Source organism: Brassica napus, unplaced genomic scaffold (assembly GCF_020379485.1).
Source record: "Brassica napus cultivar Da-Ae unplaced genomic scaffold, Da-Ae ScsIHWf_2634;HRSCAF=3386, whole genome shotgun sequence".
NCBI classification, from domain to species: Eukaryota; Viridiplantae; Streptophyta; class Magnoliopsida; order Brassicales; family Brassicaceae; genus Brassica; species Brassica napus.
Window position 1 is genome coordinate 256,325 of NW_026015934.1, and position 19,195 is coordinate 275,519.

Below are 19,195 nucleotides of genomic sequence, written 5' to 3' on the forward strand. Positions count from 1 at the left end.
TCTTAACGCATATTTAACAAAGCACAAATGAACTTTCAAGAACACAGATACAACATTGTTTTAACATACGAAACAACTCTGTTTCTACAGTACATTTGCTAACAAATTAGTGATCTTTGGTCTCGTTTTCATGAACCATCTCTTCAGCATCATCAAACCTCTGATCATTGATCTGGAGCTGCAGTTTGAGCCAATTAAATTAGCTTTCACATAAACAAGCAATCAAATAAAATCAGTTCATTTATTTATTTTACCTCGAGCATAGGCTGAGCAATACTTTCATCTCCATTGGAATGACCAATTACACTCGTCGGGCTCTGAGATATTTGCCATTCTGCATCTTCTTCCCCTATACAACACATATATTACAGTTCTTACAAACAATTCAAGATGAACATTAAACTCTTCAGTTTGGTATAAAACATTACCTCCTCCACCAACAACCATCTGATCAGCACTAAACACCCAGTTATGTCCGTTCTCTTCTTCTCCTTCTTCTGAAAAGATACAATGAAACAAACATCTAAATGGCTGAGGAACCAAAAATTGCATTCGTCGATAGTAGTAAGGTTGTATATATATGCTTACCTTCAATTGGTTCTGGATTGAGCTCAGCACACTCGCAGAATACATCAAACAGAGTATCCACTGTCAAAGAGACAAGACAATAGGTAAATGTCTGCTTAGCACCCAAGACTCTTGTAATGAGGCAACAAAGAGTTTTCGTACTAGGGCCAGTCCTCGGTATAGCCAAGTGAAACATTGGCCTATATAGGCCAATTACAGAGGCACATGCCCTCAAATTTGTTTTAAAATCTTTTTATCAAAACTTTCACTAAATTGCCTATAAATCTCAGGACCGGCCCTGGTCCTAACCGATTCAAACTAGCTCTTAAGAATGCCACATAGAAACTCACATTGGGTAGAGTCTGAAGGAACAAGCCTCATCTCTCTGATCTTAGATAAGTCCAAAACGCCATTAGATTCTTCTTCATCCTCATCTTCTTCATCCTCATCTTCTACAACTTCAATCTTCAAAAACAGAAACATTTGCTTAGGACCCCAAACTTTTTAAAGATTATATACATAGAAATAAGTCTCCAAATCATTATTATTTTTATTTAAAATTCTTAATAAATGTTTTATAAACTCCAAAATCTAAGAGCCCTATCAGAACTAATCACAACACCATACCTGAGTATATACACAGAAATAAACTAACAAATTATGATTTTTTTTTTAATTTAAAACTCTTAATCAATGTTTTATAACCTCCAAAATCTAAGATCTGGCCCTATCAGAACTAATCACAACACCATACCTGAGTATATACATATAAATAAATAAACTTACAAATTATGATTTTTTTATTTATTTAAAACTCTTAATAAATGTTTTAAGCTCCCCAAAATCTAAGATCCGGCCCTATCAGTGAACTAATCACAAACAGCATACCTGAGTATATATACAAGGAGATGAATAAGTCTGTGGATCTCTCGAAACCGCGTGAAGCGATATCGACAAGAAATCAACGGCGTAGCCTTTCGCCACGTCAGCATCACTCAGCCAAATCAATTTCCTAAACCAAACGAAAACACTATTATTATTAACCTCCGCAAAGCTTATCAATCTACAAGTGAATGTTTCCACCTGGAAGTGATGTAGAGAGTTCCGGGAGACTCGAGGGAGCGGTTACCGAGAGCGACGGCGACGGAGGGCTGCACGTGCATAAGCTCCTCGCCGTTGGATTCGTCTAGAGCTGGTGAGCCGTCTCCGGTTCTGAGCGCGAACTCTCTTAGACCAACCACCATGGCAAAGGGTTTTTCTTAGGGTTTCTTTTCTTTTTCTCGGAGAATCATCGTTCGTGTTCTGTTGGTTGATGAAGAACATTAGTGGGCTTTTGAGAATATGGGCTTTTTTATAAACAGCCCAGCCCATGACACATGGCTCATTTTAACGGGGTGTCTCTTAATCTTCATTTAAACAATTGTTTTTGTTTAAAATGACTGAAGCTGGTTTTGAACTTTGATGTTTGGTTAATTGATAATGTTTTGATTAAACGTTGATACAATATAGTACCCATCCGTTTAAAGTATTGTTTTTATGTTTTTTTGCAAAAATATTGGGAACTTTTTTTATCAAAATTATGTAATAAATCGTCATTTAAATAAGGGTAATTTTCAATTTTACCACTTGGTGATACCATTGTTCATGTCTACTGGAACGGAAGTAATATGTGTGTGTGTATGTGTGTGAAATGTCGTTTTTGTTTTTGGGTAGAATGATCGATAATGGATAAGGGAGATGGGGGTGGTCATGGGGATAGGGCAAGGTCATGGGTCGTTCGTGACTGATCAGTTGTCTTGGAGATTGTGACAATGCATGCATTTATGAATGATTCATTGTCAATATATATTTTTAGTGCAATGTCTAATTCAAAGAAAATATCTTGAGCGTCTCTCAGTTTGTAGTACAAGGCTTATTTTAATATCCATGAGATATACTCCCTCCGTTCCCCCATTTAATGAGATATACTCACAAAGACATATTTTCTATATGTTTAAGACATTTTTTATATTTTTAAAAAACATTAAATGAAAATATTTGAATTGATTAAATTTTATTGGTGAAAATTTATTGAAAAGTATATAATAAAGTAAAAAAAAAATTAAATTATAAATATTTATTGAATTCTCATTGTGAACAATTTAGAAAATCTTACTTTCGGGAACATAATGAGTAAAATGTAGATTGATGAAAATTTAAATCATTTATCATAAAATATACTATCATTTTAAGCTTTGAGCTCATATATTTTGAGTCAACTGAGCTGGGAACCAAAAGTCGAGTAATGCACATACATATATATGGTATCTACATCTATTTTAAAGACATTGTATAAGAAAGACATAACTTGCATAGCTGTAGAAGTAGACCTTAACTAATTAACATTCTAATTTTATTATTACTCTCTCAGATGCCATCTCCTCGTGCAAGTGCATTTTTGAATAGTTTATTTACTAAGCATCCAAAATCTGACGAATCATAATGTGTGTGTACATATGCTCACGGAAAGACAAACGTAAAATCCAAAATGAAAAAGAAATTAAAAACGAAACACACATCACTTTATATTCACACTTACAAAAAGGAAAAAAGTCTTTAAATAAATAAAAAAGACTTCACACAAACATAGCACTCCAATACCAAACAAAACTCTTTCTAATTACTTATACAAAATAACTAATCTTCTTACTACTCTCACTCGTCTGAACCATCACAGAGGTGATTTTTTCTCTAAAGTACCGAATCATTTATAAGATTTTAGTTAAGCTTCAATAGTTTTTTTTTTTTGTTTTAAGCTTCAATAGTTGCTTCTCCTCGTGGAACTCTAACCCTAAACACATGCTCCTCTCCTGTGCACTTATCAACTTTCACCACCCAATTACTCTTTCTCACGTGGTCATGGTGCTGATGATAATCATCATCGTTCTTTTTCATCATCTTCTGGTTATAGCTACCGTCATCGTTGACCCTTGTCACCAGCAACCCTTCACCTATAGGCAAAAACTGTGTTTTCCTCCCATCGCTAAACCTCCAAGATCCTCTCGAAAACGCGTTATAACCCACCACAACCGCCACACCGCTTCCACCTCCGGTTCTTGCATTTTCTTCATGTTGACTAACGATCTTTCTAACGATATCTTGGTGGTTCTTGATCTTACAATCAACGAGGACGAAATCAGCTTCTCCAAAATGATCATTAATAAGAGCGTTGTCGTTAGGTTCTCCGACTACGAATTGTATATGATGAATCTCTGATGGTTCCAACATTTTCTTGGATATGATTAGTTCCTCGATGCCACGTAAAACGCATACCACTTGACCTCGCGTTTGGTTAGCCGCAGCGATTAGGGCAACGAGGATGTCAGCGTTTGCTGCTCCGGCACAAGCCACGGTGATCTTTCTTGCGTTATTTCCGGCGGCTAGGGCCGATATGAATTCAGCCACGTTTGGTTATTTTGTTCTTTGATCCTGCAAAATGGATATATATGTAAATGTGACATTGATTCAAGAAAAAGTAGATAAATATTGATTATCTTTTTAACATCGATCCATATCCTTTTCAAAAAAAAAACATCGATCCATATCCTATTTTAAACAGAAACAGATTAAATGCATTATAAGATATCTTATACCTCATAAATAAATAAAAAGAAATAAATTCTTACCGTTTTCAATGTAGTGAGGTAGGCTTTAGTAGCATTCTCAGCAGACCAAAAAGCCATTTTTATTTAATTGATTTGAGTTGTAGTAAGAAAATCGTATTTCTCTCAAACTCTTGCTTAGAAGGTTTTAAAGTGGTTGATAATGGGTTTCAAGTTTAGATATGAAAGGTCTTTATTTATATATTGGGACATTTGTGAATGGGACAAGATTCAACAGGCTGGTCCAGTTTCATGAATCTTTTCTTTATATATATATATATATATATAAATAGGTCGACGGAGAATGAGAAATTTATCTTGGTCAAGTTGTAATACTATTCAACATGCGTGTATACAATATGATACACATATGCATATATATAGATCTATTTTTTAAAAAGCAGATTGTCTCATTGTCGAATGTCGAGAGACTAATCAGCTACTGTCATTGTTAATGTTCCTTTTCCTTATGATCCCTAAATTGAATTAGACTATGTTCAAGGGTTGTTCTTATAGTGTCATTAATAATTAATACCCACTATGTGCCTCCTAATTCTTAGTCATAACTCGAAATGTTTTTATTTTTATTGACAACATATACGTAAAGGGAAAAAAACCACATGTAACTGTACTAATGATATTGCAAAATTTTGTTGTTTATGTTACAAATACGCGTAGTTTATGGTAATGTTGTTCTAATTAAGTACAAACAAGAAAGCTCTAAAAGCAATCATGGCTTAAGTGTTAGGTAATTAGTCTGGATGTTTGAACATGATACACGCATCTTTACTCTTTGGAAACACAAACATTAACAATTATATAATCTCATTTAAGTTTATATGCATATACAATTTCAACGCTTATTACCCAAATATGATTAGATTTAACTAATTAATTAGAAAGAAAAACAGAGTTTGAATTTTAAGGACCAATGAGCTGTAGTGTCTAGTGTAGCAGGGGCAATGGAGATCTCAATGAGATTAAAAATAAAAATCTGTAAAATAAAAGATTTTAAAATATAGTGCAACAAAGAAGTAAATGAGATTGATACACATCTTAGGGACATAGAGAACATGGGTCCATGTTTGTTCTGACAACAAGAATACAGTTTTTCTTACAAGATTAGATTCTTGATTTCACAAAACTAGTTAGAACGTACGGTTTAGATTAATTGATATGTATATATACTAATTTCTTAATTGTACGATCTAGTGACCGTCCTCTCTCGTACGGGTTTCCATGAAGCTTCATATACACTTAATCTAATTATGCATTGATCATTGTGCTAACGAAGACAGGAAATTAATGGTAAGCTATAAATAACGCTGAAACATATATCTAATCTATAATATCATATAGTAGATATCAAATGGCTACTATTAATATTGTTGTAGAAAGCATCCCTTATCGACTTTTAGTGGATATATATTTGATAAAAGAAATTTAAATGTACCTTTAAATCTATACTATTAAAGCAGAATCCTTCTTAGTATTATGCCCCTGACCTTTTTAAAAAATTACAAAACATACCATTACTTTTTTTAATATCTTTAATGATCTACAGAAATTTAAAGCCCATTCGCTAGGTCCAAATTGAATCATTGTTAACCTATTAGACCATTTTGTTTAAAATATCTATACTATTAAAGCAGAATCCTTCTTAGTATTATGCCCCTGACCTTTTTAAAAAATTACAAAACATACCATTACTTTTTTTAATATCTTTAATGATCTACAGAAATTTAAAGCCCATTCGCTAGGTCCAAATTGAATCATTGTTAACCTATTAGACCATTTTGTTTAAAATATATTTAGTAAAAATTATTAAAAAGATTGTTTTATTTTTTATACAAGGATTATATATTTAAGAGATAAACAAATATATTAACCCATTATGCCAATTTGTGTAAAATATCTATATTTAAGATAATAAAAAGCCTGCAAATTCGTTATTTGTTTAATTCTTAAATATATCACATATATTAATTTGTTTATTTCTTAAATGTATAATCTCAATAAAAATAAAAACCATTTAGATAATAAACTATTCAAACATATACTCGCACTAATTAGAATTACAGTTTATAAAAATAAAACCATATTAGATAATAAAATATTGAAACACATCCTTATCTAATTAGAAATAATATTAAAATTGAAAAATGACATTTTAATAGATAAAATATTCGCCCTTTGAAAGGGTGGGTCAGTATCTAGTTGATATATTAAAGTACGATAGCTACTAATGAGATGCAGGTACAAAAGGGATCGTAAATGATGGGTTGAATCCGAATGCACAAAGAGCTATATATAGTGCCCCATGCCGATAGATATGATTCAGAAGAAAAAAATGCTAGAATAGTTTTGGTTTTATTGAGACATGTTCTTGCAATTTGACGAAGACATTTCAATGACCTTCGTTTTGTGATGAAAGATTTTTCAATGTATAATGTGTTTTCTTCCACTTGAACTAGTTTCATGCATCTGTCATTATAATTGCTTTATATACCTTATCAATATAAGGATATTGGAGACGGTTTTGCCAGACTGAACTGGTTCAAAAGATTTTGATCTGGTTTAAATTTAATTTACCGCAAACTATTGTGGTCCAATTCCAACTCGAACTGTTTATATTGATAATTAGAAGTTGTAGATCATGAACAAATAGAAGAAAATAAAGGAAATTTACCAAAACAATGTGGATCACTGTGTAAATCCATTTTTTCTTAAACGTAATGCAGCATTTGCAGAAATGATCTGATATAGTACACTCTATTCATATATCTTTCTGGTCCCACGTTCAAAGTACCATGGAAATTTAAAGCTATTAAAATACTAAGTATTAAAAGTAAACCAAGGGGTAGTAGAGATTTGGTGTGTACTCACATCAGTTTTGGGTTCGATTCCCCTGGAAATTAAATTATCACTACTTGGTCAGTCTGGGCTTGGGCTTCGGTCCAAGTGGTTTACATAGTGGACCATAACAAATGATTGGTCCACCCCATGACATTAGTCGGAAGGTATTCCAAACTTGAGTCAGACCGTGTGGTACACGCTTTCGGATTAGTTCACTTTGTAGCATTAAGTGTGTTCTTTCCGGAGCCGACCGAATCAGCCTATACAGCTTATCAAAAACACAAAAAAAATGTCTAACTGTTGTAATGTGTAAATAAGTGTTTCTAAAAAAAAATGTGTACGTATAATTGGAGTTCGTTGCATGCACTACAATTATTGTAGAGGATTCTAAAACAGTAGACATAGACATTAATCATGAATGATCAATTGTCTTAGACTAATTTCGCGACATATCTCAGAAAAGTCTTAGATAGATTTTTCTCCGACCAAGATGAAAATCACCGGATACATATATATATAACGTTGGAACTATATGAAATCTTGAATCTTATAACCAATTAAAAGATAGGGATTAGAAAATATGAATCATAAACAATTAATGTTTGATAAAAACTACACACAAACTTCTTTTAAAAAGAGAACGTGGGATTGGGATAACGTTAAGGAGACAACAATAGAGAACAGAGAGTGGCTACAGATTCTGCTTCGACCATTCAAGGAGACATCATCTTTTAATATTATGGATTGATATTTTATTTTATTAAGTGAACGTAAATGTTGAAAGATTCTTGGAGCGCGCGGTGGATAGACGAGGAATGATTCTACTAAGGTTAAACATATCTAGTGATTCTCTAGTAAGATCAATCGGTCGAACGCTAAAACAAAATGAAGATCGGAGATCTAGTGACTATCTAATAAACAAAGCTTAAAGCAACATACAGAAAGGGGCAAAGAGTTCTAGCAACCTGAGGATGGTTGAAGACGAACGATGAATCGGAATCAATGGCGTTAGGGAGTCACGACGGAGGGCCAATAGCGACGGCGATAAAGGAACAGGAAGGGTTTTAGAGGATTCAGGGGAGAGATCAGTTTTCTTTTGTTTATTTATGATTTAGTCATTGTATTTCGTTGATTGTTACAAATGTAAGCAACTGATTTTTGTTTAGATTTACTCAGTGTTTTTAAACCCGGACCGAACCGGCGGTCAGACCGGGTTGAACCATGAACCGTAAATAATCCGGGTTGGATTAATTCTAAAACCCAATTAAAACCGAACCAGTTAAAAATCCCTATCGAACCGTCAAAAACCCGGGAACCGGCGATCCAATGAACCGGCCAAACCCCGGTTTGTATATAAGCTAAAATTTTGTTAATGAAACAATTCATTTTTCTTCCTTTTTAAGTAGAAATAAGATTTATCAAAAATTAATAAAGTATCGTTTCTCGTCTTTTTCTTTTGTCTTCTCTACAACTCATAAATTACAAGATTCACAAAGTTTACTATTCACGTCAAGATATTGTTTTTGTCTACTTCTCACTTTTTAAAAAATTTTATTTCATGATCACTTGTTTTGAAGACTTTAAATAATTGAAAAATTTTTGTTTCTGAAATTTGTATTTCAAAATATAACTTTTACCTAATGTGTATATATATTTTTTTTAAAGGTGATGAAGATGTAGAGTGATAAGATCTGCGAATAAAGTTTAGATGTACTTTTCATATTAATTTTAGATTTTAATTGTTATTTTTAAGTTTTTCTACACATTATGGCTATTTAAACATTTTATTAGATATGATTTTTTTTTTTAAATATGCATATTATTTATAAAATATCACTAAATTCAGTTTAATCTAAGTAAACCCGATCGAACCCGGTTCAGACACAATGACTCATGACCCAAAAGAATTTCGGTTCGTTAGCCGGTCCGGTTTTAAAAACACTGGATTTACTCTAATTCCTAAATAGATTACAGATTTAAGCAAAAATGTCATACCTCATATATACGTGTTTCTTTTTTTGTTTATTTATGATTTTGTTCATGTATTCTGTTGGTTGTTACCATTGTAAAAAAATAATATTTTTGTTAGATTTACTCCAATTTCTAAATAGATTAGAAATGCAAGCAAAAATGTCATACTCATCTAGGTGATCATATTCCCGTATCCGTGAAAGGTCGTTGTGAAGTTATTCATAGCTGAATCGTCATTGTGGAGAGAAGATGACATCTTAGCCATCGGCCTCACTCATGCATAGTCGGTCCTAGACAAAAATCTAATGAAACATTGGCATTAGTTCCTAACTTTTCTCTAAAACATAGATGTTTTATTGTTTCTATATCGTCAAAATACATTTTTATTTATACAAATGTATTTGTTCTAAAATGTTTCTAACTTTTAAAATTGTCCGGCTGTGCTAATCGCTGCACTTGGCTCTTAGGAGATGGCATGGTGTGTTCCACTAGTATTTAAGTAAACGTATATATACAACATACTAGGAGTATTTTGGTAAAGGTTGTAAAAGTAGGAGAGACTCCAAAAACGCCAAAACCATTCTCTCAAATCATGTATTCGCCTTTTTATCATCAATATCGTCTTGTGACCTTCTTTTCAAGGGCAGTACAACCCTATGAAATGTTGGCTTTAATTCCCAAAATTTTAAGAAGTAAAATATATAGGTATAGATCTCTAAATTGTTTAAAAAATATTTATTATTTTTTTTAATTAAATGTCTATGGTGGCACATTCTTCTTCCATATCTTAAAGAAGTACTTCCTAGCTTGTGTGCAAGGATACTTCTCTTTTCTTTTTGTAATATACTTCCTTGCTTTGCAGGCTTTTGATACAGTTCCTTTGGAACATGCCAGGATCTTGCGGCGACGACGCGGGGTTTCTCGCTTAACGTAAACCTTCTCCATTTCGTTGAGAGGCCGGCTAGATCCATCTGGAAGACTCACAAACTTCCAGCCACCTCCGGCTCCACGTTTTCCTCTAGGACCCAATTTCTCAATCGTGATTTTCCATCCATCTGTTGAACGTCGTCTGCTATACTTGTGGCACTTCACTTCTCCTCTCCACTGGTTTAATTAAGATACCAAAAGAGAATGCATATTTTACTATCACCAATGAGAAAATGAAACGTGTAACAACTTTATCAATAGAACTAATGTAGTATATGGTTGGCTAATATTAAAGGGCCGCAAAAGAAGGGACTTACTTTCATTTTGTTGAACTCAAACCTTTGCACGAATTCTTCATAAAGCATGTCATCTTCTTTCTTTGAGATCTCATAATGGACTTCATCTATATCTTTGATTGTACCCTCCCATCCTTCTGGCATGACCTTGAAACCAGGGTTGTACTTGAGTGAGGCCACATGAAACTCCCGGTCATGCGAAACAAAGAACCTGCAATGAGGTATAAATATCACCAACCTATCCCCAAGTAATGGTATCTTAAGCCAATTTTACTAGAATACAAGTAATCTATTAATAGCAGGCCGTTCTCGAGAGAGGATAAGACGGTGTTATAAAGGAAAATTGAAAAAAAAAAAACAGTAAACTACTTGGGGGAGAGAATTAATGAAGTAAAACTAAAGTAGCACATACCAAAGTATGAAAAAATATATTTGCATGTTAAGAACTTACTCAGGGTACTCATCAAGCAAACGCTCAACGGAATCATCCAAGGGACGACCAAGTTTTCTCTCCTCTTCTTCTTCATCTTCTTTAAGAAAAAGAATGGCGTGAACACGCTGCCTCATAACCCTATAATCCTTAGCAAGCCTCTCAACGGTATACACCTCAGGATTCTCTTTATGCAACCTATACATCTCAGTCTTCTCAGAGTCCTTAAGATAAGCCCCTCTCGCTCCAGGCTCTCTTACTTGCTTGAGCAACACGCTAATCTCCATCATCCTATTTTTAATCCCATCAACAAAAGCCTTGCTCTCTTTATTATCTTGATCAATCTCTTTTAGCAAATCATCATACTCATTCATCTCGTTGACCATAGCAACTTCTCTCGGTCCCAACTTGCTCATTACGTCACCAGTATCATCAGAACATGTGTTGTCGGAAGTAGAAGGGTTTGTGTTCTTCTTACGACCAACGGAGACACCATCGAAGTGTTCTGTGGTGAAACCAGTTGACCACATTGACTTATTGTCCCAACCAAGATCGTCTGATCCTGTACCACCACCTAACGAGTCTCCTCCCGTTGGGATGTCCCAACCGTTGTCGTCGTCTCCGAATCCATCGAACCCTGAGCTCCCGGAGAAGGCTCGAGTTCTTAAAGGTTGGATGAGCTTTGGAGCGTTCTGAACAAGAAACCTAGTCGCTCTCGTGCTAGGGTTAAGAGAAAGCGAAGATAGAGATGATATTAACTTACTAAGGAACATATAAGATCAGTTGAACGTTGAACCGCACAAACGCTGAAACAAGAGAATCGAAGATTCCGTGATCCGCGGAGGCCACTAGGGTTTTAAGGGTTTTAGGAGCAAGGACATATCAGTTGTTTTTATATTTTATGATTTAGCCCCTCTATTTCCTTAGTTATTGCAAATATAACCACAATAGTTTTTTTTTATAGTTTTCTACTCCACTTCATTTTGTACACAACATTGAACCTTTGATTGATTTTGTGGATGATTGGTTGAACTATAGGTTTAAAAATTCACTTTAGAATTTAGTAGAACTTCTTATAATTATATCTAATATAGATGTAAAAATTGAATGAGAAAAAAAATAAAAAAAATATCCCTGTAGCAAAAAGTATTTTTTAAATATTATTTATAACTTTAAAATTACATAAAACATAATTGGTATTGGTAAGTTTTATGGTTATAAACAAAAACTAAGATTAAAAATACTTTGAATCAGTAGAGCTATACTCTTCTGACACAACAACGCAATTTGAATTAATATAGAAATGAAGTGTACGTTAGATAACCACTCTAACCAACCACCCACATGTCTTTTTATTGTCTAAAAAAATTATGTAGAGATTTTTGCAATTGCGCTACATCTTTAACTTCATAAGAACCAACCACAAAGGATTTTTCATTTTTGTGATTAGTTATGAAACCAGGTCATATGTAAAACAGTAAATCTTCAGCCAAATAACCACAACCATAAAACAATATCAATCGATAATTTCAACATAACGAAGTTAAAACCGATCACAAAAACAAATACAGAGCAATTAAAAAATAGCTAAATCAATTTTTGGCCATAAAGGTTCCTTACTTTCTACACAAGAAAATCCGAGAATAGCTCAATCACCATTAGACAGGCTCCTCGTATCGCAGGAATCATCATCAGGCTGATCATCATCACCACCATCGGCATAGTCAGCTTCTTCTTTGTTAGTACTAGTGTTCACATTCCCGTATCCATGATTGGTCGTTGTGAAATTGTTCATAGCTGAATTGTCGTTGTGAAAAGGAGTTTGAGCCACTGGTCTCATCATACCACCACCACCGTCAGTTTGTTGTTTTGGATCATCTATGGTGGCTACCACCGGAGAAGTAGAATTCACGTTGGTTATGTTGAAAGTAGGATGTTGTTGTTGTTGTGGTGGTGGTTGTGGTGGAGGAGAAGCCTCCATGATTCGAGGTTTCTTATTCTGCGTTTGTTCAGCTTGATTCATCACAATGAAACTTCCCATTATCACCTATCACATATTATAATACTTGTTAGGAAATTTGTGCGACTTTTCTATACTTTGAACCTGTAGATATGTTTGCTTATTTTAAACAAAAATAATCAAGATTGTATTACCTGGACAGGACTGGCTGCTATAAGCATACCAGCAAGACCACCGCCGATGATTTTGCCATTTGGTCCGGCTAGAGAAATGCTCATACCGCCAGACCAACCTTTAGTTCCTCCTTGTTCAGTAGGCATAAAAGAACCCGATAGAGAAAGTATCTCAAACCAACCCTAAAACAAGAAAAATATATATAAAATTTCAAGAACCGCCAAAAAACCAATCAAGAATCAATTAAAATAGAGAAAATTTGATTCCATGTTCATTAGGTTTACCTCATATGTAAGCGTGCCGCCTGAAGTGGTAGCTTGACGAAGTGTGACATTGGAGATGGAACCAGTTGCAGAAAGAATGCATATAGCTTGAGATCCTTGCGAATACGGCATAGCTTTCATCATTACATCCTGATTAAAATAAAACAATATTCTCAAAACAAAGTTCATTATCAAAGCTTTGACTACAAGAACGGCGAAAAAAAGAAGAAAAAAACATCACGTTTTAGAGAATTTATATTACCTCACCGGCATTGACAGTAAACTGATGTGTTGTAAAATTTGCACCCACATAGCATGAGAGTCCAGGAGGAGGAGGAAAAGCTGCAATAGATAAAATAGATCTTTGATGCCATTGACTTTGACCAATGATGTAATTAAGAAACTCTAATCCTCAAGCAAACTAACTTGATCAACCATAACAATCAGTGTTTAAACTTTCAATAACATAAATAAAACACAATTAGCCAAGCTAATGAGATATCTTAGAGTTATGCGATAACAATTAACACATCTAGACTATCTTTATCTTCTTAATATAAAAAACAGAGATTATTATTCTCTACTTTTTATTTTTCTGTTTTGTACGGTCAGCATCATCAGATTCTGTCTCTGACTGGTCTGTTTGTATAACTCCTTTAGACAAAAGGTACACAGTTATGTTGGTCCCACTTCCCAACATCTCAAAAATCCAAATAAAAATCACATCAACAGATAAATAACCAGATCACATCAGATCTATCTCACTCAAACCTATGCAACACACACAAAAAGAGACTGCAAGAGTTACCTGGGCTGCTTCCATACTCAAACATGTGAGGTTTCTTGATGAGTTCAACAGGTAGATACTGCTGAGCTTTTCCTTGTTTCCAGTGACTATAATCTCCAGAGAATGGAATCGAAGTTGAGATTGGAGTCGGAGAGAGTGTTGGTCTCAAGTACCTAGGGTTCAGACTTCCATCTGGAGCGTATTTCCTCGGCCTTCCTCTCTTCTTCTTCGTTAGATCTAACCCTGCGCTGGAGATCAACGGCGGTGGAGCTGCGGCAGCTGAGACAGGAGTCACGGAGGTTGGAGGTGGAGGCGGAGGCGGAGGCGGGGAAGGTGACACCACAGTCGTAGGTCCCACGGATTGAAGAAGGCTAGGGTTTTGTTGAAACTCTGTTGCTTCTTCATCTCCCTTGACTGTGATGACCCCACTTGGACTGACTCCACCTTTCTCTTCCATTTTTACAGCCACAAATCCCCCCAAAAATTTAGCAATAGATTCTGCTTTGAAACAGCTCAAATGGATCAAAGATTGAAGCTTGCTAAAATATTTTTCAACCGCAGAAAACAACAGTGAAGAAGAAAAATGCAAAAGTGGGTGGAGATTAACCTCACAATCTCACCGAAATTGTAAAAAAATTACATGCAAATATCCCCCAAATTTTTTTTATTAGAGAAAGAAGATAATTTACCTCTTGGAAGACTGAATTTTGTGGGGTTTGCAAAGAAAAATGGAACCTATAAATAAAATGAGGAAATTCAGAAAATAAATAAAATATTATGTTGCCAGTTGTATGACTTAATATGAATATTAAACATTAATTTAATTAATTAATTTGATATAATAATTAGGGAAAGATAATATTCGTCTCCTAGAAACTTAATATCTATTACTATAAAAAAGAGATTTCATCTCATCTTATCAAATAGTGTAAGGAGAAGTTCACACGTGTCTAAATTTTAAAAAATCTTCAATTGCCTTCGTTTTGTTTTAATGGACTCAAAATAAAATGTGTCCCAAACCGAAATATCACAAGTACCATTTCGTCCCGGACCATCACACCACATAAAAACATTCCTCCTAGAGTAGCTGTTAATACGAATAAACGAATGAATATTATGTGGGCTTCAAATCACTTGATTTGGACTGGAAACAAACAAAAATTTGGTCCATTGGTCGCCTTCATCTTCTTAACGAGAAGCTACCATTCATTTGTACGGTTTAATCTAACGAAGTAAACAAGAAACAGAAGAACCCTCTCTCACAATTCAAAATCCAGTTTTAATATGAACGGATTTGGAGCATCTCTCATTAGTTTGGAACTTCAGCTCAATCGATTTCTACTAATAATCACTCTTGATTTCAGTTTAGAAAATATTCATGTATATCAAGGATTTTAAGTGGTTAGAGAAAATTATCAGCTTGGGGATCTCCTAAAAAGATTACAATTTTGAAGGCTATTGCAAATTAGTAAGACATTAATTGACTAGAAAAAAAAATCAGATGTATTTGAGAATAGGTCCTACTGACAGATGTAATTGAGTTTTTGGAAGATGCTTTGTAAGAGGAGCTCAGGTTTGGAAGAAATGAAGGGAGAGCAACGTTAGTGATATGATGGAAACGGAATGTTCGATCTGCAAGGCATTGTTTTTAATTAAATTATAATTTAGTCTTTGTCTGCGGGTTACTAATAATGTTTAGAATGTTCACTGAAGGTTAGGAGGAGCACAACACAAACCATAAACATTCTAGGAAACTACAACGACAATTTAAATGATTCTCACTTATGTTAATGTACAAGACACTCAAGAGAAACCTTATAATTCATACATGCACCAAACAGAAAAACCTAACACCGTTTAGAATGATCACTGAGGCCTGAGGGTAAGAGCATAACACAAAACAAAAACATTCATCAAGCTTCGAAAACTTACTAAAACAACCTGCTGGTAAAGTGTCTCAGCTACGTTGACCCACTCAAAACTCCAAGATACATAACACATACAACTAATACAAAAAAAACAAAAAATGAGATTATAAGACCGTTTTGAGTGATCACTGTGGGTTAAAAATATGACACAAACAGAAACATTCAAGATTCAAACAAAATCACAATCTGTAGGAAACTCTAACCAAAGTTGATCTACAAAAGACTCCAAGATACAACCCATTTCATAAAATAAAAGACTTAATTTATAATATATACAAGCACAAAACTAAGGAATAATAGAGATGACAAACACTATAAACACAAAATGTAATGATCCAAATTAAACAAATACTCTATATGTTCATCAATTAATATATTAGCAATCAGGTTCTAGAATCTCAGAAAAGATGTTAAGCCAATAAGAGAAATGTTATTTTAATTATAAAAGGAGAAAAACTCAGAAAATAAAAAAAAATTTAAAAACTATTAGTGTTTGGGTTGGAGCAGAAGGAAGAGTGACCTATCGAAAAGTGATTCGCGATACCGTGTGAGTGAGACAAAACCCGAAAAGATTAGGTGGTGATTGCAGGGTTAGTAAACAAAAATTTTGGACCTTGGAAAAATTAACGGACCGACCGTTGGAACGGGATGGAGCCCATATACCGAGAGAACGGGTGTGGGTGGTCCATTAACCGTGGGAGTTGGAGCGTTATACATTTATATATTCAAAATTCAACATTATTGTGTGGAGTAAGTGTATCGAATGAAGATAAATACAATGGTAATGATTGAATCCTTTGGTTTTTCTGCATCAGTTCGTTTCTAAGACCTGATTTCGATTGTTTGTGTAGGGTTCATATATAATATATTCTAACCAAACGGTTAAAGATGTCTCCAAATCAAAAACCAAATCAAGAAGTAAGTCAACTTTAATTAACAAGACCTACGGCTTCTCTGCTTGCAAGACAAAACAAACCATTAGACATTTACTCTGTTCAACTTCTTACAATACACCAATGATGATACTGTTTGCTTTTCTTCTCTTTTGAGGTCATTAGCAAAGTTTGGTGATAACTTATCTCCGGTCTTAGTCTCTAAGTTGCAAAACCAAGACACCAAAAAGCAAAAACTAGAAGCTAAGGTGTGTGTTACATATTGGAGATTTAGAATTTGTTAATACTATAAACCTTTACGTTGATAGGTTCAATGAGTTTGTTATTGAATCTAGGTGGCTGATCAAGTTAACTCCAGCAGAAGATCTAAACTCACTATCCCAAAGGAACCGAATCTTAGAACTTCAGAAAGGTCTGAAAGACACAAGTACTAGTCAACATCATGACAAGTGTTTTGGCTTCCTTACAAACATGTTTATTGTTATCCTCAAGTGCCTTTTTCTGTGGAGGGTTCCAGGATAACAATAAACACGTTAGTAAGGAAGGCAAAACACTTGTCATGATGTTGACAACATTCTCAGAAGCTCTCGTTAGAAGACTAGACTATTGTATTAGATTCCTTTGCAGAATCTTGAACCTTCTTCAACGCCTTTGTCTAAAAGTAATACTCCACGGTCTCAAGATCTTCAGGTATAACTAATCTCCTGATAACTACAAGTCCAAATTTTCTATCATCCCACATGAGTTAAAACAGAGTTTACTGGCTTACTGCATTAGATTTTTCGTTTAAGAACATCAATGCGAGCAAAGGAACGCTCTCAAATGTAAGTCTCAAATCCAACTTATAAACCCATCTTTCAAAAGTTCACTTTGCCACTATATTCATATGTCTCACATGGCAGGCTAGGATTGATGCCAGGCAAGTTAATGATGCTACCTACTAACTCCAGAACGTTAAGTACTCCATGAATCTACTTTTCTGTTACAGTCTAGTTTAGATCCTTGAGTGTCTTTACTTCTCACGCACATTCTCTACAGGCTAAAACCCGTTGATTTCTCAAAGGCTCAAAAGATAGGATAGTCCAAGGAAACCACAGCAGAAAAATAAATTGCCTAGTGTATGAATCTAATATTTGCCCGCTAGACTCAAAGGTGATAATGCAGCTTTATTCTAAAGACTTATGAAAAGGTACACATACTACACAGCTCTAAAATTCATTTTCTTGACAGAGATCAAGCAAAGAAGAACTCAGGGAAGCAGTTAGCATCAAGTATAGAACTCTATCACTTTAGTGATAGAGTTGATACCCAATTTGGGTATAGGTGAAGTCTCAGAATGTATTAGAGACTTTCAAAGATGCATTTGATGTGGCTATAGAGGGAGTTTTTAAGAGATTCAAGGAGCAAGAGAATTGGTACAATGGAGATGAGGAGGAAGATTATTCGATAAAGTATTATTTCCTTATTTATTAATAATGGTTTTTTGGATGTTTTAGCTCTAGTAAAGTTATGATTACACTGTAAATTTAAGATTTTTATTGAAAGATTAATAAGTTGGTTAGTTAAGTTTTGTTATTACATATTTCATGGAGTAGTCAAGAAAGTTGTTATATGTATGGAGTTCCCAATAATATATTTTCTTTTGGAGGAAATGAGTATGAGTTTAAAACTATTTATTTAAATGTTTGATGTTGATAGTTGGTATATATTTTTGAACATACATGTAAATATGTAACTAAATTAGGAAGGTGGGAAATGAAAATGGACCAAGAGGCTCACATTTTGGCACGTAGAGAGATTAATTTAATAAGATTGTACTATGATAGAAACTGAGGAGGTAGGTAGAAGTAGAGTCTAATTTGGGGGTTAGGTTTGGTGATAGCGTAAGACTCGTGACACTTTGATTATTGTTCGTTTTTGCTATAGTTTTTTGCCGAGTAATTCTTGGGTTCACCCCCTAAGGTGAACATCTAGGTTCACCAACCAATAGTGTTTGATTATTTGATATTTGATATCTTTTAAAAAAGGAAATAACATTGAATTTCCAAATAAAATTATATTTTTAAAATAAAACAATAAAAATACATAAAAATAGTTACAAAAAATAAATAAATAAATATTTTTAAGTCTTTAGCAAAATACTAAACCCTATACCCTAAATCTTAAACCCTAAACCCTAAACTTTAAACTTTGGATAAACTCTAAACGTTTAAAAATCTTAAACCCTAAATCATACATTAAAAACTAAATTTTAATAACACTAAACCCTAAATCCTAATCACTAAACCCTAAACCCTTGGGTAAACTCTGAACCCTTGGATAAATCATAAACTCTAGAGTTTAATTTTAAATATTTTTTATTTACAGTTTATGATTTATCCAAGGGTTCAGGGTTTATCCAAGGGTTTAGGGTTTAGTGATTAGGATTTAGGGTTTAGTGTTATTAAAATTTAGTTTTTAATGTATGATTTAGGGTTTAAGATTTTCAAACGTTTAGAGTTT

At 34.0% G+C, this 19,195-nt stretch overlaps 4 protein-coding genes across 4 annotated transcripts; all 4 read right to left on the bottom strand.

Moving 5' to 3' along the window:
• Nucleotides 1-12: 12 nt before the first annotated feature.
• LOC106421980 (chloride conductance regulatory protein ICln) lies at nt 13-2,186 on the bottom strand. The gene is made up of 7 exons (XM_013862812.3): nt 1,651-2,186; nt 1,456-1,579; nt 918-1,032; nt 589-648; nt 429-497; nt 255-349; nt 13-178 (listed from the first exon to the last, which is right to left on the bottom strand). Exons 1-7 carry the CDS (start codon nt 1,809-1,811, stop codon nt 107-109), a joined length of 696 nt encoding a protein of 231 aa, XP_013718266.1. The 5' UTR covers nt 1,812-2,186; the 3' UTR covers nt 13-106.
• A 920-nt stretch (nt 2,187-3,106) lies between these two features.
• BNAANNG32220D lies at nt 3,107-4,657 on the bottom strand. Its single transcript, XM_013825316.3, is given in 2 exon segments — nt 3,107-4,035; nt 4,233-4,657. Coding segments are annotated over 2 exon segments (735 nt in total). The 5' UTR covers nt 4,290-4,657; the 3' UTR covers nt 3,107-3,357.
• Nucleotides 4,658-8,084: 3,427 nt separating this feature from the next.
• Nucleotides 8,085-11,601, bottom strand: LOC106422004 (protein GAMETE CELL DEFECTIVE 1, mitochondrial). Its single transcript, XM_022714080.2, has 3 exons — nt 10,710-11,601; nt 10,280-10,469; nt 8,085-10,139 (listed from the first exon to the last, which is right to left on the bottom strand). Exons 1-3 carry the CDS (start codon nt 11,459-11,461, stop codon nt 9,795-9,797), a joined length of 1,287 nt encoding a protein of 428 aa, XP_022569801.1. The 5' UTR covers nt 11,462-11,601; the 3' UTR covers nt 8,085-9,794.
• A 571-nt stretch (nt 11,602-12,172) lies between these two features.
• On the bottom strand, nt 12,173-14,555 carry LOC125601728 (AT-hook motif nuclear-localized protein 6-like). The gene is made up of 5 exons (XM_048773793.1): nt 13,894-14,555; nt 13,348-13,427; nt 13,107-13,235; nt 12,843-13,004; nt 12,173-12,735 (listed from the first exon to the last, which is right to left on the bottom strand). The coding sequence occupies exons 1-5, from the start codon at nt 14,327-14,329 to the stop codon at nt 12,337-12,339; spliced, it is 1,206 nt and encodes a 401-aa protein (XP_048629750.1). The 5' UTR covers nt 14,330-14,555; the 3' UTR covers nt 12,173-12,336.
• Nucleotides 14,556-19,195: the final 4,640 nt, after the last annotated feature.